Source organism: Antechinus flavipes, chromosome 4 (assembly GCF_016432865.1).
Source record: "Antechinus flavipes isolate AdamAnt ecotype Samford, QLD, Australia chromosome 4, AdamAnt_v2, whole genome shotgun sequence".
In the NCBI taxonomy this organism is placed as follows: Eukaryota; Metazoa; Chordata; class Mammalia; order Dasyuromorphia; family Dasyuridae; genus Antechinus; species Antechinus flavipes.
This window is the reverse complement of record NC_067401.1, coordinates 2,124,292-2,147,514: the sequence shown is the minus strand read 5'-3', so window position 1 is coordinate 2,147,514 and position 23,223 is coordinate 2,124,292. Positions and strand designations below refer to the sequence as shown.

General features: G+C 54.6%; 3 protein-coding genes across 12 annotated transcripts in view; all 3 read right to left on the bottom strand.

Annotated features, from left to right (window-relative positions):
* LOC127562547 (pericentrin-like) overlaps positions 1-3,322 on the bottom strand; it is a 77,142-nt gene extending 73,820 nt beyond the window's left edge. For all 10 annotated transcript variants that reach the window (XM_051998349.1, XM_051998356.1, XM_051998357.1 and 7 more), the window contains exons 1-4: positions 3,150-3,322; positions 1,451-1,706; positions 666-721; positions 194-368 (exon numbers count right to left, since the gene is read on the bottom strand). In XM_051998349.1, coding sequence (XP_051854309.1) covers positions 194-368; positions 666-721; positions 1,451-1,706; positions 3,150-3,221 — 559 coding nt within the window. In that variant the 5' untranslated portion in view covers positions 3,222-3,322. The remainder of the gene's footprint in view (positions 1-193; positions 369-665; positions 722-1,450; positions 1,707-3,149) is intronic.
* A 2,104-nt stretch (positions 3,323-5,426) lies between these two features.
* LOC127559776 (uncharacterized) lies at positions 5,427-7,956 on the bottom strand. Its single transcript, XM_051993786.1, has 2 exons — positions 5,720-7,956; positions 5,427-5,621 (listed from the first exon to the last, which is right to left on the bottom strand). Exons 1-2 carry the CDS (start codon positions 7,925-7,927, stop codon positions 5,514-5,516), a joined length of 2,316 nt encoding a protein of 771 aa, XP_051849746.1. The 5' UTR covers positions 7,928-7,956; the 3' UTR covers positions 5,427-5,513.
* Positions 7,957-8,653: 697 nt separating this feature from the next.
* LOC127559418 (pericentrin-like) lies at positions 8,654-22,770 on the bottom strand. Its single transcript, XM_051993188.1, has 5 exons — positions 21,549-22,770; positions 19,185-19,385; positions 17,134-17,316; positions 8,830-9,021; positions 8,654-8,668 (listed from the first exon to the last, which is right to left on the bottom strand). Exons 1-5 carry the CDS (start codon positions 21,603-21,605, stop codon positions 8,654-8,656), a joined length of 648 nt encoding a protein of 215 aa, XP_051849148.1. The 5' UTR covers positions 21,606-22,770.
* Between the last annotated feature and the right edge of the window lie 453 nt (positions 22,771-23,223).

The window sequence follows — 23,223 nt, the reverse complement described above, 5'->3', positions numbered from 1 at the left end:
CTCTCCATTGCAGGAGAGGCAATGGAGGCAGCCGGAGGCTGAAGGCCTCGCCCAGGGTACCACAGCCGGGGCAGGAGCGCGGGCCTTTGTGGCCGGGCTCTCTCCATCGGGGCGCCCCCCTGCAGATACGGGTCCTAAAGGGTTCAGGCCCAGGGGACCGGACCACGACGCCTTGCCCCCTGCGGAGCCCCACCTTCAGCCTGGGCCTTGTCGTGGGCCATCTTCTCCAGCTCCACCTTCTGCTCGGCCAACTGGGCCCTCAGGGCCTCGCGCACGCTCTCCATCTCTGCCCGGTGCTTTTGGGCCAGCTCTTCCTCGAGCCTTCTTAAGCATGAGCCCTTCTCTGAGTCCCAGTCTCCCTTGAGCGTCTGGAAAAACATCAAGCACAGATCACAGGTCCCTCTGGAGGACCTAGGCAGCAGGCAGGCCCGGGGAAAGTAGGGGACTCACAGACACCTCCCAGGTGGCCAAGGGTTTGACCCATCTCACCCCACCGTCCCCACACGGGGGGCTCAAGCCTACGGCAATTCCCATTTGACGGAGAGGGAAAGAAATGCATCCAAGTCTGCCGCTCCTGCGTGTGTGCAGGGGAGCCCAAGGCAGGTTTCGGGGTCCCAGTGCTGTACCCCCTCCCCAACAAAGACAAAAAAGGCAGCTGGGGCTACCTCCAATGTCTGGCTGTGAGCCTCCACTTCTAGTTCCAGTTTTTTCTCCAAGGCAGCTGAAATAAGAGAGAAGCCACTCTGAACACAACGCGGCCTCACACGGCAGACTCTGTCCTGCCCTCGGCCTTTGGGGGGAAAAGGAAGGGGGCTGCCGGGAGGGCCGGGCCCGGAGTTCAGAGGAAGGGATTTGGCCGCGGGAGCGTCTCCAAGTACGCGGACAGTGGACAGGCGCTGGTCCTGCTGGTCCCACGGGGCAGGACGGGGACTCCGAATGGTAAATTCAGACCAGATGCTAAAACCGAGGGATGGGCAACACTGAGAACACTAGCATGACGCCATGGTGGTCTCTCCACATTGGAGGAAGAAGCCCCCACTATGCCCATTCTTGGGCAACTTCAGCCTGGGCACAAAGACAGAGAACAAAGGGAGCCTCCAAAGGAGATCCCAGCCGTCGCCCTTGCTCTGCATGAGAAGGCAGACAGAAGGCCACAACATGGCCGGCTCCTCGAGGAGTCAGGCCCAGAAGGAACCGGGAAGGCGCCAAGAGGGTCCTCCTGGGATATGGAACCCAGGATCCAGGGCTTCGAGGTCTAGCCAGGGCCTCTCCCTTTTAGAAGGGAACAGCAAATGGATAACAAACTGTTGGCTACCCACAGTGAACACACCCCAGTCCTGGGAGTCCCGAGGAAGGAAGCCACCCACGAATGCTGGCAAGGGCCCCTGGGGGCAGAGAAGAGCAGCAGGGGGTTCCCTGGCACCTCCAGGGCGGGGACGGGAGCCCATACCTAGCTCCTGCTGGTGCTCCAAGGCCATGTCCTCCTTTTCCTTGCGGTGCTGCTCCTTGATGTGCTCCAGCTCAAACTGCTGGCGGCTCTGGACGAGGGCTACCTCCTGCGCCCGCTTGTCATTGAGCATCTCCCGGAGCTCCACCAGGGCCGTCTCCTTCTCCTTGCGCAGGTTCGCCTGGGTCAGCTCGAGCTGGGCCGTGTGCATGTTGCTCAGGCTCAGGCGCAGAGCCTCCAGCTCCAGGCTGTGCAGGGTCTACAAGCAGCAGAAAAGAGGCATTGGCCAACACAGATCCTGCCAGTGCCGGATGGTCCTGCGTGTGGCTGCAGCGGGGGATCCCGGGGGGCCGAGGGCCAGGCCCCCTGCAGGTCGCCTCTTTGCAGCTCTCCCACTTCTCAGCAGCAGCCTCATTAATGGGCTCCTTTGTGACCTGCGGCCTCCCCTTTCTGGACACCTTCTCGGGCTCGCCTTCCTTTCCACCTTCCAACATTCTCTCGGCCGGCCCTCCTCATGAGAGAATGACTCACCCCACAAGAGCCTCGCTCAAGGCCAGGCACAGGGGAGCAGGCCCTTCCTCAGCTTGGGCCAAATGACTGGGCAAGCAGCACTTCCCGGAGCACCTGCCCGATTTCCCCAGGAACGTTGGCCAGGGGATGTGATCAGGTCGGCCCCCCGTGGTCCCTGCTTTGAAGCGGCCTCCTTAGCAGACCTCTCCGGGCTCAGGGCACTTCTATCTCTCTTGCTTCCCCCCACCCCCTTCCAGAGCCTCCTCCTCCTCAGGCCTCCACACCAGCCAGTTCTGGGCCATGCTGTCCCACGGCCTGAGGGTCTCATGAAGGACAAGTTCCTGCTGCGTTTAAGGCTCTGGATGAAACTCCCTGAGGAAAGCAGCTGCTCTCCAGGGTGCTGCCGGAGAAGGCTCGAGAGCAGCTCGGACGGCAGGGTCAGAGCAGCCGGTTTGTCCAGAATTTAAGGTGCGCCCCTCACTGAAAGGCCAGAGGCCGAGGCTGAAGCCAAAATGGTCTGGCCACCTGGTGAGGAGGCAGGAGAGGATGAAGGTCAAGGAAGAAGGGGAGAGCAGAGGAAGAGCTGGAGAGAAAGACCTTGGGCAAGAAGCAAGAAGCAGGCTCAGCCTCAGTGGGAGCCGGCCATTGCAAAGGGGAGGACGTGGCAGAGGAGAAGGCTGGCTTGTCCAGGGCATGGGGCTCTTGACTGAGCAGAAACACCCTGGGTGCCAGGCTGAGCACCAGGGGCCAGAAGCCAACGTGCACACATCCCTTCCCCCCCATATTAACACACACACTCTGAAGGGGGTCCAAACAGACTGGGAGGAGACACCCCCGGAAGAGGGGGGAGGCTCAGCCGGCCAGGCCATGTCCTGAAGGAAGCCAGGAACCCCATGGGGTAAAGGGGATCAGACCAGAAGACTGAGCGACCCCCAAGATTTTTTGTGGGCTTGTGGGCAGAAAAATCACAAAGACACCCATGAGAGCTTCTTCAGAGGGGGAAGGCCGAGCTCTGCAAGGTGGGGTTCTGAAGGAAAGCTCGAGGCAGACGTGTCGCGTGGGGGGCACAGGGGAGTCTTGTTCAGGGATAGGCCCTCAAAGAAAGCCTGCAGGTAAGGGAACCTCCAGAACCCCTGGCTAAGGGGACAGCGCCCTGCCCAGGACCCGCGGTGTGGGCCGGGCCCAAGCCTACCTGTGCCTGGAGCTGGGCTTGCTGCATCTCTGTTTCATGGAAGGCTTCCAGCTGCTGCTGAAGCTCCTTCATCGCTTGCTGGTGCTTGCTCTGAAGTCCCTCCCGGAGCTGCTTCAGCTCCTCTTGATGCTTACGGACCAGCTCCGCAATCTCCCGATCACGTTCTCGCTCGTGAATCTTGAGAGAGAAAAGCGATCATTGTGAATGCCCGGTTTCAGCAAAGAAGGGACAGAGGCCGTCACTTCCCACGAGCGAAGACTGTTTCCGCCAGTCCAGAGCCTGGCCCTGAGAGGCCGCCAAAGCTTTAATAGCAAATCCAATATATGTGGTCCGCTGGGGAACGCCGCCTCTGAAACCGGACAGAGACGATTCGAAAAAAGGGAAGCTACAAACTCCACAAAGTCCACAAGCATGCACGCTAATGTGCTTAAAGAACACCTAGAATCTGGCCGTGACCAAGAAAAAAAGGAGCAAATCAAATTTTTTAAGAAAGGCCTGGGTCCAAGTATGGAAGGAGAGAGTTCATCCTTGGCCAGCCCTGGGCATGACACCGGTCACTGTGGGCTCACAGATTCGGGGCTGGCCACGAGCCGCGGCATGCGTCAGGCCGGCCTCCTCACTGGATGGAGGAAGGCCATGGGACCCCTTGGCATCCAAAGTCTGCCCTCAGCCCCCAACCACAGGTCTACAACAAGACAGACAAGAAGACTCCATGACCGGGCGCCGGAGCTCCCCACTTCCTCTCCCACGACTTCAAAAGCACCTGATATCGGAAAAGCTTGGGAAGGGAAAGCGGGGGAAATGGAAAAGGCTCAACACAGGAGAGAGAAATCCAATTGTCAGTATCGACCCCAATTCAGGAAAAAAAAATTTCCTCCAAAATCAAGTCAGCCAGAGCCCAAGCTGAGCACAATCAGTGGACGCTGGACTGAGCAACCCTCTTTTGACAACAAGAATCATCACAGAAGCTTCACTGGCTGCGCCACAATAAAGCCGCACATCCAGAAGCAGAAAATAATGATGAGGAAAGGCAACACTGAGGGATGGGCGAGGCCACGCATCCCAAGCGAAAGGAAGAATCCCGGCCTAACCACCTCATCCTTAGCTGGCTGCGATCTGTCCAAGTCCAGACTGACCAACACTGAAACAATCCCTCCCTCCCGTCCGATCGGCCGTGAAAATCCCATTGGGGATCAAAAAAGTGCCCAGTGAATGGCAACATTATTGGCCCCCAGAAAAAGTCTGCCCATATCAGACATCCATGGGGACGTCCCTCTTCTCCAAGCCCTTGGGGCATGTGCCTCCTAAGTACAATCTCTGGCTCATTTGCACAATATAAACAGCTCTCCAAAACAGTTCCTCTACCTCACCGCTCAGACAAGCCTCAGCTTATCAGGCTTCCGGACCCCTCCCAACAATGACCACTCCCATCTCGTTACCATAGCCAATTTTCAGGGGGAGTATCGGGCTTGTTTTAACTGGGGTCACAAATGCACACGAGCACAAACACACATTTGCTGGCTAGAGAGATATAGGTACAGATAGATACACATACAGATAGAGATATCTTGGATACCCAACATATGCTGGATACCAAAGGCCTCAGACAACCGTGACACAGAATCTTTTCCCATCATCTGTCTCCCTCCTTATCCCAGATTCATTCATTCGATTTGGGCAGAAGCTCTTCCTTTCATTCCCCAAAATGGTAGCTTTGCTTTATCGTGATTGCCGCTCTGTCTTGTGCGGAACCGGAACCAAAGTAGATGCCCGTTGTTTGAGGAATGGCTAAACTCCCCAGAGCCTTACTGTGAGTGGATATTGCTGTGCTCCGAGAAAGGGTGACTCTGACAAGGCAAAGAAGCACGGAGAGACTGAGGGAAGTCCGGAAGACAGCAGCGAGAGAGCAGAGGGATGGCAGGACAACCAGAAGGACGAAAGACATACGACAAGGAGAATAAAACACAAACAGTCAGAAGTGAATGTCTGAAACTACAAAGAACAAGGTGGGCTGAGCGGAAGGGCTGTGAGACCTACTCCCGCGCAGAGGCCAGAGCCTCAAGGGGGAACGCTATCTCTAGACCCAGATCCTTAAAAGCCCGTGGCTAATGCTTTCTTCCCTTCCCCTTTCTTCCTTTCTTAAAAAAAAGTCTTTGTCCTATGGACTAGCTCTCTGACAAAGGAATGAAATCTAGGTGACGTAAAACCCAACGCTACGATAGCCATTTGTTTTGAACCAAAGCCGTTAGGAGCTTTTCACAGACTGGGGCAGGGTCCTCAGCCCCTCATTCTGCGCCTGCGAGGCGGCCAGGCCGGCGTGGCCACCGGAGGACGGCTCCCGGACAAGAGGAAGGACCGCGCCGGTCACGGGAATACCTGCTTAATCATGCCAATCTGTTCTTTCCGCTCTTCGTCCCACTTGTGCTGCCGCTTGCCCAGCTCTTCCTTCATCTGTTCACTCATGGCCTCCACCTAGAAATAAGATGAAGGACAAGGAGAGGGCTCTGTTCAAAAGCTCCACCCGGAGCACCTAGGAAAATACGGATGCCCTCGGCGCCCCACCAGCCTACCTCTTTCTGGTGCTCCCGCTTCAGCTGGGCCCTCTCGGCCTCCTGCTGATGCTTCAACTGAGTCATCTGCTTCTCATAGCGGCTGCTCAGCTCCGACCAGACGTCCTCCAGAGCCCAAGCAGCTTTCTGTGCTTCCCCCTGCGGCCGCCACGGGGGGTCTGCTAGAGCATTTTTCAAGGAAACCATTGGTGGAATCGGGTTATTCTCTGCTTGCATGATATCTGAGTCTTCTGCCTCTATTTCAGCATCAGGTTTCTGACCCTCTGAAGGAGCCAATTTAGACCGTCCCACTAATTCTATTTTTTCACACCGCTGTTCTTTTTCCAAGCATTTAATTTTCTCAGTCAGTTCGAATATGTTTTCCTCAAGATTTTCTCTATCTTTAGAAAACATTTTTTCCAAATTATTTTTTTCTTTGACAATTTGGGTAAACAGACTTTCCTTAGTAGCGATCTCGGCCTTCAGGGTCTCCACCTCCTGCAGCAGAGCCTCCTCTAGAGTGGTTTTCTGACCCAGGCGCCCGGCAGATCTTTGGCTTCTGCCTTGGTGGGCATCCAGCTGGCCCTGCAGCCTGTCCTCCTCCTGACTGTGCAGATGCGCCGAGTCGGAAGTCCTCTCTCCTGCTCCCCTCTCCACTTCCACAGGGCAGATCTCGACCATCCCAGGCCAGAGAAGACCCTGAGCAGACGCTGAAGATGGGCCTTGTGAATGTGGGACGCCGCCAGCTGCAGCCACAGCTCCCGTTGGATTTTCAGCTTCTTCCTCCAGCCTTGGCACAATCTCAGCACAAGAAAATGAGCTTTCCCCCTCCTGGTTCAGTTCGATTGGGAGGCTGTGGCCCCCCTCCCACCATGTCTCCTCAGCCTTTTCAATCTCCTGAGAGAAATTCTTGAGGGCCATCTTCTTTTCTATAGGTAGCTGATTTAACTTCCCACACCGCTCTCCCAAGTAAACCTTATCTTTGTCCATCAACTCCCATAAGTCTCCACGAGAGAAGCCCCTGCCGTACTGCACGTCTGTCACCGGGTCAGCAAACAATCCTTCTGACAAGTCACCGGAATCCATTTTTTCATCAAAGCCGATGATTAGCTCGTCTGATACGAAGCCCAGACTCCCTCTCTCGGATTTACTCTGAAAAGCAGTTTCTATGTCAAAATACTCGGGTGTCTCAGAGACACTCAAATGATCTTGTTCGCTGCAGACCAGGTACTTTTCCATCAAGTCACCAGTGACTACCTCTAACATCACTCCCTCCACTGGCGCTTCCCCACCAAGGGGGCCATCTTCAATCGTTTCGTCCTCCTCACTCATGTCAAATTTTAAACATCGGTTTTCTTCAGATTCCAAACTGAACCTTTTGAGAACATTTTGATATTCCAACTCATGGCAGGGAGGCTCTCCCGACTGAAGGCCTACCTTACTACGCAGCCTCTCCGGTTCAGCTTTCTGGGCACCAAAGGCACCTTGCAAGGCTCTCTCCTGCTCACGGGAAGTGATTTCCCCGACATCCTCCAGCTGGAGGTTTCTGCTCTTTTCAGATTCTTGGAGCAGCTCCCCATTCACTCCTTGCACACGGGAGCTGAGTTTTTGCATTTCCTCACCCCCATTTTGCTCATCACCCTCGGAGTCCCAAGCTTTCTCCAAGTGTTTCTCTGCAGGTGAAAACTTCCTTTTAAGATCCTCCAGCACAGCTTCCTCCACCCACTCAGTCTCATCTCCTTCCTCCTGAAAAGCTGCCGTCTGGCTCTCTGGTGTTGCACACGAGCCATTTTGATGAAGATCCAACTCACGGAGTTGATCGTTTAAATTGGCATTAACTCCACTGAGGCTCTGTGGCTCCCTGTCTCTCGGGCCTCTAAGTGGAAGGGTTCCCGCTCTTGTGGGCCCACCTGCTTTCCTGTATGTCCCATCCACGATGTCTGCACAAGCCCGTTTCACCTCAGTGATCCCCAGCCCAGGCTCCCGCTTCGGATCCTGAGGCAGCTCAGAAACCTCCTTTAGGGGATGTTCTTGGGACTCCTCAACACACTCTCGCTTTTCCTGGTTTAACAGTCTGACTTCTGCATCTTTCACTGAAACACCTTGCTCTGGTGAAACTACGGCCTCGTGGACAAGATGTAAAGGGTCTCGCACGCTGCTGCTCAGCCCTTCTTCCTCTCTGACCACCCATGACAGCTCCTCAACGGCACTTTTCAAATGTTCTTCCATCTCGGCAGAAATTTTCTCTTTATCTTTGACATTCTTAAAAATAAAATGTTACATATCAACTAAGAAGAAAACTCGCCATGCTAATTTGCACATTAATTAAAAACAATCAGTTATTATTTCACCGGACTTAATGTTAACTTAAATATAAGTCAGCACAGGCTAGACCCACCGGGGCCTTTTTTGTTTAGAAAGTTAATTTTTAGTAGCAAAAAAGTTCCAACATCACCACAAAATTGTCTCAAATTATGTAGGATGATGGAGAAGTTAAGGAAAACCAGAGTCAATGATTTCCAAATGACTCCAGGCAAATTCTGATCAGACCTTGGTATAGATAAGGCCTTTTCCTTCCAATTAGTCACAAGGGGGACAATTCCTAATTGGAGATTTCCCAAGTCTGCAGAGACAATTCCCTTGTTTGAATACAAAAGAATTTACTGTCCCTTTCTGGAAACAAAGCACTTTAGCCAATTATTAAGCACTAAGAAGGCCCTGGGAGAATAAAATTCTAATTGGAACACAAACAAGGAATTGGTTCTCTAATCTACATGGGGTAACTCTGCTCCAACAGAACCAGAGTGACTAGGGAGAGCCGGCTGGGGACCATTGGACCTGTGATGTAGTCACTCCAGTGACCTCTCAGGGAGGACACACCATCCCCCCCACCTTCCATCAGCATGGGATGGGCGTCTGCTAAGCCAGAGAAGGGAAGGCCTCAGCAGGGTGAGGTCAGGCAGCCAGCACCTGTAGGACATGAGGCCTAGCGGGTCCTGCAGAGTCCCAACTGAACCCTGTACAGTCACGAGGGCCGCTCTAGCTCTTTGATTCCCCACAGAAAAGAGCCTCTTCGAACAAGAGGGGCTGCTCCAGCCAAGGCCCCTGAGGGAGCCTCCAACCTTCCTCACCTGCTGATTCGCTGCTATCTGTGTCTCCAAATCCTGGGCCCTGTGGTACTGGAGCTGCAGGGGAGTGCTGTGGAATGGACCTTGCAGGGGAGCGCTCGGCTCCGGCGGGCACTGCAGAGAGGCTGCTGCCAGGGGCCGGGGCTGTAACGGGCCTCCTTTGGCCGGCATCTTGCTCCTCAGAAGCTCACTATTCTAAACACCAAGTGATTGGCCGGTGAACTCTCCAAAGAAGGAAGCTACCGGGGTGCCTGCCTTCTCCCCCATCCCCAATAGCTCCTCACACATCAGAGCAAACTGTGTAAAGGCAGAGAGAGTGCTTGCTCTACCCAGCGGTGAGTCCCGATCAGGATGTGGTCCTCACCCTTCCCATCCTCCCCCATTCTCAAAGGCTTCCCCTCTCCCTTAGAGGAGGCTAAGGTCCTTGCAATGAAAGCCCCCTCTTGATCCCTCAGATCACCTCACTGCTCTTCCACCACTCCCTTGGATCCCTCACGCCCTTCCTGCTCTGAGAGTCCCAGACAGAGTGGGAAAGGTCTCTGTGACCATCCCATCCGGGCCATATTGGATGTCTGAGGCCCAACACCTGGCCATCCCACCTTGCCTTGAATACCCCCACAGCTCTTTCAGGCCGGCCAGAGCTTCAGCACGTTCTGGCTCCTTTAATCTTCCCAATGACCCTAAGAGGTAGGTGCTGACACCGCAACCACTTTAGGGATGAGGAACCGGAAGCAGAAGTGTCTGAGGCCAGGGCCTTCCCATCCCACCCCTCAACACGCTACCCCCGGTGGCTCCTAGCAGCCTCAAGATGTCCATTTCATCCAACTCAATTCGGGACCACGCTCCCGTTGTTTGCTCCCTCCGCTTCACCCCCATTTGTTCCTCAGAATCTTCAGGATTCTCAATTTGGGCCTGGAAGGGGCCAGGGAGGGGAGGGCTGTGACCAGGGTCACACAGCAGTGAGTGGGAGCGGCTTCTGGAAAAAACTCCCCGGCCCAGGGGCCTCTCCTCCTCTTGCGTCCAGCCCTCTGTGCCAACGAGACCCTCCCCGCAGCCGCTCCTGGCTCGGCCGTCCAGTCCGGCAGACCCTGAGAGTGGATGAGGGACCGCCTTCCCCTGCTGGATAACCCTCCTGCCACGGCTCTGACTGCTTCTTCCTGGTCTCTCCGGGCCCAGGGACATCACGTGCCCCAAGCTGCAGGCTGGCTAATTCCTCCCAATAAAAGCTCTGCTCCTGCACTCCTGGCCAACACTCAGAGAGCTCCTACCTGGGAGCCCAAACCCACAGCTGCTGAGAACTGTGCTCACCATCCCCCTCTAGGCCTCAAAGCCAAGCTTCAGCCCTCAGCCCCACGCCCCCTTACCCTCTGCCAGGTTTCTTCTAAGGCCCCTTCGGATAAGCTCGGGCCTCCCTGCCAGCCTCGTCCTGGGTCCTTCTCTCGCCCTGACTCTACTCCAGTCAGTCATCAGTGCCCAAGGCCTAGGATCTACCATCCATCTCACATCTTTGGTTTGGCATTCAAAGCCCTTCACGTGGAGACTCACCCTCTAGCTTTCCCAGACTCTCTGCAGGGGAAAACACTTCTTGCTCTCCACTTAACGTATAACCTGGTACAGAATAAGCATTTAACAAGAGTGCTGAGGCAGCCGGGAGGCCCAGGACAGAGCGCAAGGCCTAGGACCAGGAGGACCTCAGAACATACCCAGCCTCAGACACTTACTAACTATATGACTCTGAACAAGTCATTTCACTTGGGCCTGCCTCAGCTTCCTCCTCTGTAAAATAGTGATTTCTGGGTTACATGAGCAACAAGATGTAGGACCAGATGTTTTCTCCAATTCCTGTAGCTCTCAAATCTCTCCAAAACAGAAATCACGCACCAGAAAGGAATCCATTTCGGCCGTCTCCAACTCTAGGATATCATCTTCCCGTCTTCCCCTTCTACCCCGTGCCCCGAACCAAGGGAGTCTAGTCTGCTCGGGCCCTGACAGACAAACAGTGCTGCCGCGGACGGCCCATGTAACGTCAGCGGCCGGCACGGCCCCTCTCCAAACAGCTGCTGCTGGGCCAGAGAACGAAGAATGGTGGGAGCCGGACAGGCCCGCGCACAGGAGGCTGTGCAGCACTCACCACGGCGGGGTCATTTCTGACTATCTAGAAGTCAGCTGGGGAAAGGGCCTGGGCTGGGCTGCTAGGAGCGGCCCAGTGTGGGGCAAGGCTGAGGACTGAGATCCAGCTTCCAAGGAAACCACAGAACAGGGGGCAGAGTCAGAAAGTGAACAATAAGGGAAAATGAGGTGAAAATCCCTGAAAGCACCAAGGTCTCGGAAAGAAAACATCTCAGAACTTGAAAATAAGCAGATAGAGCAAGAGGAAAAATAGTAACAATAGAAGGAAATCCCGAAAACAAGTTCAGGCCCCTATGAATAAAGAGTCCAACCCTGAGGAGATGAAGGACTCTGTAACCAGGACTCTGTAATGTGAGGACAACACAGAACTAAGGGTCCTGAGTCAGAGAACGAGGAGACAGAAAGGAAAGAAGAGAAATCCTTTTTGGAAAAGGCTGCCAACTAATGAACACAATGCAAATGAAAGCATCCACACCTATTAGATTGGTGAAGATGACCAAAAAAGGAAACTGGGAAGGATGTGGGGAAACCGGGACACTAATGCACTGTGTGAAGTTGTGAACTAGTCCAACCATCTGGAGAAAAAGCTGCAACTACACCCAAAGAACAACAAACTTGTGCGTACCTTGTGATCCACCAAAACCACGAGTAAAAGTTCAAAGGAAAAGTTGCAGAACTTTCCATTCATATGTTTAAAAAAAATGGAAAAGGAAAAGGAAAAGGATCTATATGCACAAAAATATCTAGAGCAGATCTTTTGGGAGGGACTAAGAAGTGGACATCAAGGGGATTTCCAGAGATCAGGGAACAGATGAACAAGTTTTAGTATAGGATTGTCATTTTTTTTTTTTATATTTATACGAAATGATTCAAAGTGAGGAGTGAGAAGGAAAGGACGTCAGAACAAACCCAGCCTCAGACACTTACTAGCTACACGACTCTGGGCAAGTCGCTTCACTTCCACCTGCCTCAGCTTCCTCCTCTGTGAAGTAGTGATTTCTGAGTCATGTGAGCCACATGATGAACAGAACTAGTTAAAGGGGAGAGGAGGAAGAATTCGGGTCAGAGTTACTAGGAAGAAAAAAAGGGGGAGAATCGTATGCCAGATAAAAGCAGGACAGAAAAAGGAACTAGTGAGCCAAACCCCAAAGGGAAAGGGAGAACAAACAAGTGGAAGGGAACAGGGAGGAGGGGCAGAGAGGGACCTTAAAGCACCTGAAGAAACAAAGCCTTGTGTCGACAGCACAGGAAGGGAAACCTCCTCCCACTAAGCTAGGATAACTGTAGCCTTACCTCACAGGGTTACTCAGAGGGCAGAGGGTATTTGCTGCGTGCCCCATAACCCTTAGAGGGCTACAGCCTGACCTTAGTCCACATGACGTCACGCAGCAGGCCTCCCGTTGGAGTCTGCCCCTACCCCATGTGGGCCGAGGAAGGCTGGGCCGCGGCAGTGAGTGCAGGAAGCTGCAAACCAAAACTTTTTTTCCAAAGGAAAAGAGCCGACCTCTATAAAAAAGTTTTTTCTTAAAAATCAAAATGTTAGGGCAGCTGGGTGGTGCAGTGGAGACGGTACCAGCCCTGAAGTCAGAAGGACCCGAGTTCAAATCTGGCCTCAGACACTTAACATTTCCTGTCTGTGTGACTCTGAGCAAGTCACTTAACCCCAATCGCCTCAGAAAAAAAAAATCCAAAATGTTCTTCCACGGCAAATTACCTCTTGTAACTGATGTTGCAAATGATGCATCTGAGTGGCCAGGAGCAGCGCCTCCTGCTGGACATGCTGGTGACTCTGCCTCGCCTGCTGAAGGTTACTGCTCAGCCGGACAATGATTTTGTCTCTTTCCCGGACTGCCATCGCTAATTCCTACCAAGGGGCCAATGCGTAACAGAGAGCTTTCAGGGGGGAGAAAAGGCCCCCTCGGGGCGATACACGGTTGAGCCTCCTCCATGTTCAGACCACAGGGGTGCGCTTCAGAGCTCTGCCCGCCAGCAGTAGCAGGAGCCTCGTGGGAGGCCCCCCGGTCAGAGACAAGGCCTCCGAGCCTCCCCCCTTCAAGGCTGGGCCGGGTCTCAGCCACCCAGCCCGCACTTAGGCCCTGCAGGGCCACAATCTGCCAAGACGGCCTCCTCCAAGGCCTCGGGCTCTGCTAGCCATATTCGTCTGGATGGGCCTGGGCCCTTCCATCCTTCCGGAGCCCACAAACACGCTTCTAACTTCTAATACCAGCGAAGCATCAAGGGATCCCCGGGATTGACATGAAAAATGAAGGCAGGGCCAGGCCAGAGCCCACCGATCCCTGCCCCAGGGCCAGCGGCTCAGTCTCCTCCGGCCGCATCATTTCAGAGAAGGCCAAGGGCCACCGGAAGAATTACCCGCCCCCTGTGCGCCTGCAGCCATTTGCCACTTCCCCCTTGGGCCTCAGTTTCCCCAACCGCCTGACCCGGGGCATCTCTGGGCAGCCCCTCTCTCCCCTTCCATGCTCAGGTGCGGGCAGTGAGTCAGCAGCGAACCAGTTCCCTGAGGTCTCTTCAAAGATCTGACCCTGCAATGACTGGAGCAGCAATGCCAGCCGGCCCACTGGGCAGCCCAGGGCCCCAGCGACCCTCTCTCGGCTCCCCACGGAGCCGGCACTGACCATGGACTGAGACCTCCCCCGCCCTGTCAGACCACGCAGGCCCGAGCCACAGGTCTAGAGTAAAGGACTCTCATCCAGCCCCAAGAGGTGGGGGTCCGCACCCAAGGGCAGGGAAAAGCCTGGAAGGAACCGCTCCTGGAAGCACGAGAAGGCTGTCCCCAGAGGCCACCGAGCCCCTTTTCCCAGGGTGTCCTTTTCAGACTGTGCAGGGGGAGGGGAAGCCAATCAGAGCGGGGCAAAGAAGGGGGCTGCTTCTCCGGGCGAAGGACGAGGGTCCTTCCCAGCTCCAGAGCTGCAATCTTGGCATCTGCCAGGGTCCCAGAGAGCTCCAGCGAGGGTTTCAGGCCCTGGCCACCATTCCTTGTCTCTGACCAAGGAGACGAAGGATATTCAGAGATAGTCTCTTTCCCCACAGAACACCACACATGGAGGATATCCACCCACAGCCTCAGGCTCACCACCCGGCAATCATCCTCCTCACCCCCTGCCCCTGAACCCTGGCTCACTCCACAGACCACCCTCCACCCTCAGAGACAGCTCGGCTGTTCACCGCCTCGAGCCCAACTACGAGACGCCTCCCCAGCCGCGGCCTCCCTCCCTGTGCGGCCTCCTCAGGCTCCTCTCCAGGAGGGCCCCGATCCTTCTCCCCTGAAGCTGCGAAATACTTCCTTCGGACGCTACCCACCATGAGCAGGTACCCCTGCTGCTCCCCTGCCCTGGCTGCCACCCTCATTAGACTGGGCACTCCTCAGAATTATCAGCAAAGGCAGCCATTGTGAACAGGATCTGTGCATAGTAGGAGCCGCCATGGCAGGCTGAGCTCTAGGAACAAGGGAGGGAACCCTCACGGGGAGAGCCTGACGCCCGCCTCAGAAGGCAGCCTCACCCGCTGAGCGACCCACAAAGCTCCTCTCACCTGCCTTCGGACGCCAACTGCCTCCCTCCAGCCCACGGCAAAGCCTCCCTGGCTTTCTCCTTCCTCACTTTCCCTTTCTGCTCTGCCATCCTTTGAGGGGCAGTGACAGGGAGAGAAATGATTATGATAACCAACGATTTGGGGAGGTCGCCCTCTTCAGACCTGATTTTCAAGGCTCAGTCTCTTTGAAGGACACTACGGATGACGACACTGGACTCTGTGATTCAGAGGCACCAGGTGGGGAAGCCGTCGTGGTCAGCTTCGGGCTCGGGTGGGGAAAATTCTTAGCGAAGCCTGCCCAAGGCTGGCACACGAGCCCTGTACCATGACTGCCTTTGGTCTAAGAGAGATGGCCAAATGACCGTGCTTTTATTAGGATGCTGGCTTTGTGAATTAATTGATTAAAGCGCCCAGAAAGGTTCTATTTTAAGCCTTTCTAAATGCCCCGAGGAGCAGGAATGCTGGGAAGCCCCTTCTCCTCCTCCTGTCCCTCAGTTTGCAAGAGGCAGCCATGAGACTGTCCCCCCGGCAACAGCATCCAGAGGCAGGGCGGCTGGTCAGGAGCCACAGAGGCAGGCCTGAAGCATCTTTCCGCCTCCTCCAGCCCCTGAGTTTTGGGGGCTTTGCTCTGCTTTTTTTTGAGGGAGCTTAGCTTCCTTCTACCGCACGATTTCCCATGTCACAGTGTGACGAGGTGGCCAGCTCTTCCGGACACTCCATGGGTCCCCCAGGGGGAATTCCACGTGCTTTCCTTAACAATTCCCTTCAGCAGATGCTGGAGACTGGGAGGGGAGGGGGTACAAGCTCAGCCAAACTGCTGAAGACCTTCGCTTAAAGAGGCCAAGTTCTCCCGTGGCAATCAAAGCCATCCCGTCGGCTTGATCTCTACCTGGCCACTGGACCCAGGCGGCTCTGGAGGGGAAACCAGTGACTTTGCCCAGCCCCCCTCACTTAAATCCAATTCCCCTCCCTCTCGTCACGGTCCTCTTCAAGAAGAGCAAACAACCACTACCTCCATGGCCGCTCCCCATGGTGTCAGGGACTATTTTTTTCCTTCCTCATGAGGGTCATCAGGAGACAGTTTCCCCAAGTTGCCATGACTGAGGTATTTACTCTATGGCTAAGCTGGGCCCCCTGCTATAACCCCCAGAACAAAATGCATTCTAAATTAAGGCAATTCTGAGGCACCGCTGCACGCCTCTCAGACTGGCTAAGATGACAGAAAAAGATAATGCTGAATGCTGGAGGGGATGTGGGAAAACTGGGACTCTGATGCATTGTTGGTGGAACTGTGAATACATCCAGCCATTGTGAAGAGCAAACTGGATCAAACTGTGCATGCCCTCTGAGCCAGCAGTGTTCCTACTGAGCCTGTATCCCAAAGAGATCTTAAAGGAGGAAAAAAGACCCACACGTGCAAAAACATTTGTGGCAGGTCTCTTTGTAGTGGCCAGAAACTGGAACCTGAGTAGAGCCCATCATGGAGAATGGCTGAATAAATTGTAGTATACGAGTGTTGTGGAATATTATTGTTCCGTAAGAAATGATCAGAAGGATTTCAGAGAGGCCGGAGAGACTGACAGGAACTGATGCTGAGGGAAATGAGCCGAACCAGGAGATCATGGCACACGGCAACAACGAGACTATACGATGATCAGTTCTGATGCACGTGGCTCTTCTCAACAATGAGCTGATTCAGGCCAGTTCCAAAAGACTTGTGATGGAGAGAGACTGGGGGGACCGAGTGGGGAGCCCAACGTGGCGTTTTCACCTTTTTGATCTGATTTTTCTCGTGAGGTACGATAATCGTGTAAATATATAGAGAAGAATTGTTTAACCTATATTGGATCACTTGCTGTCTAAGGGAGGGGGAGGGTTTGCAAGAGTGAAAACTATCTTTGCACGTGTTTTGAAAAGTAAAAAAGCTATTATTTGAAAAAAAGAAAAACCAACAAAAACCAAGGTGCATTGTTTGCCCTTCAGGAGCCAGCAGGGGAGACGCAGAAACAGAAAGCGGGAATCCCAAATTCGCTCCCGACTGAGGCCGCCGGCCCACACGGCCTGCATCCTCAAAGACAGAAAACTGTAAGAAGCGGCCACTCAGGTGAAGCCTGAACCAGCCTAACATGCTTCTGGCCCATCACTGACCTTCGCTTATTCTACACTAAGAAAAGGCTGTTGTCAACAGCAGCCAAACACAATGAAGAAATCCACAGATGAAATGTCTAAACACACGTTCTATGCCAAGCACTGGGGCTACGAATGCCAAAGCAAGACGGCCCTGGGCCTCCTGGAGCTTACATTCAACAAAACAAGCCAACTACTCAAAAGAAATTCATCCCGATCCCAGTGTGAAAGGCTATACGAAGGACCCGTCCCCTCCCAAAGCTCACAGCGCCCTTCCCCGACCAGAGCCACAGGACTGGCATCAAGACCAAGGCTGGCTCCCACCGCCCGGGGCCTCCTGCATGCCCTCGGACCCTCCCACCCTCAGCAGAGCCCTCTCTTTCCTCCAATATCACAGACCTGACGCAGCCTCTCCAAGAGTCCCGGGAAGGTGCTCCCCCTCCTCCCCCCCCTCCCCCGCCCTCCCTTGGGCTCTTCTGCAGGGCGACGGGCTCCTACCTGCTGCAGCTGGGAGGCCTCCGAGCACCAGGCCAGCCACGGCGGAAACTCGGCCGCCTGCTGACTCGGCAGGTCAGCGTCGTCCTGCTTGCCCTCGGGCTTCTCTTCCAGCACCTTCATCTCCCCCCGAGTCTTCGGGACTTCAGGCACGCTGGGATCTACGCCCAAGAAAGACCCGCTGTCCTGTACAGAGAAAGACACCAGCGTTTCACACACACTGGCCACCAGCTCACGTCGCATCGAGCACCTCGAAAGAGCCGGCGGGGACAGCGCCGAGACCCCCAGGCCGGCGTTGGCGGGTTCCCGGCCAAACGGCGAAGCAAGGATGGCTTTAGAACTAATTCTGCAGAAAGCACAGGGGCAACCTTGTACGAGGGGCGAATTTTAGCAGAGGGAAGGCAGCCCAGAGGAAACCTTCCATTCATTGCTTGCAAGGTCTAGAAGGAAAGTCCACTGCAATTCTGCAGCAGCTTCTGAGGATGAAATCTTTTCCTTTCCTGGCTTAATAATATTTTGCCTTTTTTCAATAACATGTAAAGAGAATTTTCAATATTCCTCCTCTCAGCCTTTTGGGAACTTTTTGGGGGTAGAGTTTGTCACTGACAAAGCTCCCTCTCAGCCTTATCAATTAAGGGATAAAGAGGGTTAAGGAGAAAGTAGAGTCAATGACATCTCCAGCTGCTCCCTAAAGAGAAATGGCAGCGGCAGCAGGTACGGCGGCGGGGCGGGATACGTCCTCTGCCAGTCGCCGGCACGGGGACAGGACGGCACTTTGTGCCACTCACAGCTCCACTTTCCCACTGCCCATGCGAGCTGCTTGCCTGAATTTCCCAAAGGAAGAGAATAAAATGTTCATGTATCAGGGATGGGCGGCAGGGAAACTGGTTGGAGATAAAATCAACCCACAAATATTTATTCCGCATCTACTACTTGCAAGTCCCTGCAAATAAAAGGAAAAGTGACCATTCAAAATAGCTGAAATTAAGGAAACTGCCATCAATATACAGGCCCAGAAGACTGCAGTGATAAGTGGCCATTTTCATTTCGGGATGCTATCAACAGTTCTGCATTTAGAGGTTTTCTTGTTTTCCTTTGGAATAAATTCAGTCTAGTTCCCATTCCCGATTGTTTTTAAAAAGGAAAAATTCAGGGCAGCTAGGGGGCGCAGTGGACAGAGCACTGGCCCTGAAATCAAGAAGATCTGAGTTCAAATCTGGCCTCAGACACTTAACACTTCCTAGCTGTGTGAGCTGGCAAGTCATTTAACCCCAACTGCCTCAGCAAAAAAAAGGGGGAAAATTCAAAGGCTTCTCTTTGTAAGATTTGAGCTGAGCAGTCCCGTTCCCCACGCCTTAAGGGAAGCCCTGCAGCCCACAGAGGCGCCAGCATGAAGCCCAGGGCCAAGAAGCTTGGCCTCCATTAGCTGAGGCGGAACCCTTAACCAGGAATTCCCCAAAGCAGTTACTCCTGCCACATTTCCTCCACACAACTGACTGACATCATCCCCTTTTCTCTCTTCTGCTTAGCATCTTGAACGAAGCAAGACAAAACTCTTCCTCCTCTTTCTCCCCTCCTCTTCCTCCCGCAGAGCTTCTGCTGTGAAGCTGCTCACCCTCGCCCCGGGGAAGAAGTCAGGCCACTGAAGCCCCATGGGATCGGTCACCGGTCCCTACTCACATTAAGGGCAGCAAAATAAAGGGGAAGCGGAAGAGGGAAAGACAACTGGGGAGTTCTTCATTGGAATTAGGAGGAAACCCAACCGTGCGGGGCCAGTTAATGCTCTCAAACATGTACCCAACAACTAGGCCTAAGAGTTTCTCAAAATGATCATGTCACGAGGTACAAAACATCAGGGAAAAGAGAGCACCACTCACCTTTTGGAAACAAGAAACCCATCCTCCCACTTACGGCAGCCAAAAACAGACCAAACACGGAGAGGTTAGTGAGGTACGACGGAGGCACTGTCACGACAAATCATCAAGCAAAGCAAACAAACAGCCACAGGCCACACTCCACAAACCGCTCCACGTGGCCTCCGGGGCTCCGCTTACCCACTCTGCAGCGTCGCCGCCCGCCCCGTTGTCCATACTCTGTTCCAGGTCCGAAGGGAGCTCGCCACCCGGGCTCGCTACCGCACACTCCTTCTCCTTCTCCTCGACAGCCGCATGGACAGTCGCGTTCTTCCTCTTCGACGCCTTTTTCTTCGGACCCGTACTGTCGCTTTTTGTCTTTCTTTGTCGGAACTGAGCAAGCTACACAAGAAAGTTAAGAAATAGTAGAGGCAGAGATAAGTGAGAAAAAAATAACAAGACCACAAAGTTACCACACCCGGGGAAGAAGACATGGAGTATCTGAATATGACTGTCCATAAACACACGCCTGGAGCCCCTCACCACTGAGGCTTGTTCTGCCCCAGGTAGCCGAGCAAGGCGACAGCCCTGACCGAACCCATCACACAGCCGGTGATGGCTTGGCAGCCTCGAATATAAACAAAAATGACATCCGAGTCCCCGGTTTATTAGGGTCCTTCCTAATTTCCTTATACAAAGAGCAGACGGAACAGCCTGCCAGACTTGGTCACTTGCAGGAACTTATCAAGTGGCAGTTAACTTCAGCGGGAACAGAAATGAAGCGAGAGGCCAATCTTTCCCTTTTGTTATCTTGCCCCCCGCATCAGAAAATCTAGAGTAAATTTCCTCGCCACAGATTCTGAGAGACGGGTACCGAAATAGCAGAAAATTAATTAAGTTAGGTCAATTTCCTCTTTCTTTGAGAAACCAGATGTTCTATTTTCTGACCTATCACAGCTCACAAAGCACCAGGGACCTCCAAATAATGTCACCCATCACAACCCATCTCTCCTTAGCTTCTTGAGCTGAGAGTCAATTAGTCTTTTAAACTACACTGCTTGCATCGAGCCAGAATTTTCCATTAATATTTCAAAAGCACGAGAGCCAAGGTCATCTCGGGGAAAACTGCTCTTTAATGCCAGCTCTGGTTTTTCCGATCTAAAGTACAGTATCAGAAGCTTTATGGACACGACTTACACACGGCTCTTTCGAAGAGTCATCGGGACTGACTCTCAATGGCCGACTCTCCTTTCTTTTGGGAAGCAGGCTCAGCTCTGAGAGGTGACTTGGTTCAGCACCTCCCTCCCCATCCTGGTGCCTAGGACCGCCCAGACGAAAATCAAGGCTCCCCGACCAGGAGGTAGGCAGATTCGTCGGGTTGTGAGGAGCAACAGGGGGGGGGGGGGGGAGTTCAGTTTCCCCCTCTATTGACTAAGCCATCTGCTAATGACAGCTGCCCAAGCCAATCAGACGTGCCCACGAGAGTGTCCTTCCAGCGCCTGGCAGAGCCCCCGGGTGGCTGGCACGATTCCCCCTCCTCCAGGGCCTGCCCCACAGGCCAGACCTTAGGAGGGATGACTGTCCTGCTCCAGCACATGACTGCTGGTCACCTGGGGCGGCTGCCTCATTTTACAGGCTCAGGGACGCATCCCCTTCCTGGAGGGGGAGGTCTGGCCTCCCCAGGCCTGGTGGGGAACAGAGGCAGACCACTGGCCCACCTCTCTAAAGGATGGGGCTCGAGGAGCTGGCCCGCGAGGTCCCTGCCTGCTCAAGCAGCCTCAATTTCCTCATCTGTCCAAGCAGTTAGATGGACATTGGGCCATGACGACTGCACCAAGCACTGAGTTTTTGTGGCCAGGCCTCAGTTTCCCCACTTGTTAAAGGGAGGGGCTGCAACAGTTGGCTTGGGAGGTCGACAACCAGGAGACCCCTGGCCCTCTCAGGCTGGCCTCAATTTCTCCCTCTGTACAATGAGGAAGAACACCAAGACCTTAAAGGTCACTCTCGGTTCCGGGGTGGGGCTTTCAGGAAAAAACCTCCGGCCCCAGCTCTGGATGCCCTCCTAGCACACGCCCCCTCCTCAATCCCGCCCCAAACCCTACCCACAGCCCCGAGGGCGCGCCCCAAGAGCAGCAGGAAATACATGCTGTTGGCTTCCGGCCGGACTACTGCACTTCCGGGACCATTCTAGTATGTCGGAGGACCGAGAGACTCGGTGGTCACGGTCAAAGCCCCGGAGGGCGGAGGGGGGGGGGGGCTCGCGAAGCAGGCCTGATCCCGCCTCCGCCCCACGTTTATTGGCAGGCAAGCAGGGGGCGGTGCTTAGGAAAGAGCGGCGGATTCAAGATGGCGGCGGCCAGAAGGTGGAGAATTCCGGGCGAGACCGCGGGAGAGGCGCGGCCCCCGGCAGGGATCGGGCTCTGCCAAGCTACCGGGCCCCAAGCCGGGCCGCACCCGCCCGCTCTCTCGGAACCGCAACTTTCTCTCCCCTCCTCGGGCCCCTCGGCCTCCCACTCCCGGGCTTGGCGCGCGGGGGTCCCACGCGGAGGTAGGAGTCGGCCCTACCTTTGCCCGGCCGGCCTCCACCTTGCGCCGCCGCTCGTCTCTCTCGACGGCCTCCATGGTCCGGCGAGGATGCGCGCGGGGCTCCGGGGCAGTCGCGACCCTCAGCCGCCGCCTCAGCCGCCGTATTGACACAGCCGCCCCGCCCCCTTTGAGCCCCGCCCCCGTAACTGACCGGGAGTGAGGGGGTGGGAGGCAGCGTGGTCCCGCCCCTGCCTTCGCCGCGCCCTCCTGAGCTCCGGCGGCGTCTTTCGCTCTCTCGCCTTCTCGCCCACGCCCATCGGCGTCTCCACAGATGGATGTCTCCACTGGCCAACAAGGGAACGCCGTTCGGGTCTACCGTGCCAATCACAGGCTTGAACGGGTCGCTCTTCTCCTGGAAGCCCGACCTCGCCCAGCCAACCGCCGGAGCAGAGCTCTGATTGACAGGAAAGCTTGCCTCGCCCTCTAGGGCTCCCTTTTTCCGCGCAGTCCGAGCTCCGCCCGCCACATGAAAGAATCGGCCAATAAGCTACGGACGACGACCAAGCCGCGCGTTCTGTTTGGCCAATTTCAAAGGGCCCGCCTCACGCCGATGGTACGCGTTGTCCAATCAGAGGCGCGGGCGGGAAAAGGACGGAGGCGGCGGTCCAGACCTCGGGGCTGTGACTGGGAGCGGGTGTAGAGTCCGAAACCCGGGAAACCCGGGGAAGGACCGAGCGAGACGGGGTGGGGCTAGGGGCGGGGCAGAGATCAAGAACCTCCCCCACTCTTCCCCGCTGCCCTGGGGACCCGTGGTGGGCCCGGGTCACGAGGGGCAAACTGAGAAACTGAGGCCCAGGGGCAGGAACTGGTCCGAGGCTACGGGGTGGGGGGTGGGGAACCAGCGCTCAGAGGCTGACCCTCCTTTGGTAGAAGGGGAAACTGAGGCCCCGGCGATCTGAATTGTGTTTAACATACTTTAACATGTTTAACAAGTATTGGTCTACCTCCATGGGGGGAGGGGGAGAGGGAAGGAGGGGAAAGTTAGAACAGAAGGTTTTGCAAGGGTCAGTGCTGAAAAATTCCCTGCACATGTTCTGGCAATAAAAAGATAGAATAATAAAGAAAAAGTGCTTGAGTCTGTTTTCTGGGGGTCCCTGGATCCTTCAGTTTCCTCATCTGAAATTAGGAGGCAGGTCCGAATGGCACCTAGCCCTTGGAGCCGCCCTAGTGCTGTGAAAGGCCCTGAGCAGTGAATGCAAGGGATAATGCTGTAAAAAATTACCCTGGCCTGGGTTCTAGCAATAAAAAGTTATTAAATAATAATAATAATAATAATAAATAAAGGCCCTGAGCCCCTCTTGTGTAGTAATACAAACTGAGGCATACAATATGGAAACGTTTTCCACTCATGGGCTTCTAATTTTAGCTGAATTGGTTTTATTTCTGAAAAGCTTTATCTTCTATGACCCTGTAATCTTCAGTTTCTCTGCCTCAGTTTCCCTGAATTATTATGCTATACCTTAAATATTATGGCCACCCCCCCTTTCCTTACCCCATTAAGCTCTGGTCACTCCCTGGAATGTTCCAGAAAAACCCCCGCCGGCTTATCTCAGATGCCCGGGCAGTGTCGCGGTCCTGTTGGTCCCAGACTTTCTGCCTCTAGACCTTCTTATCAGAATTTATGTCCTTCCTGAAATTATGACTGACCCAATGT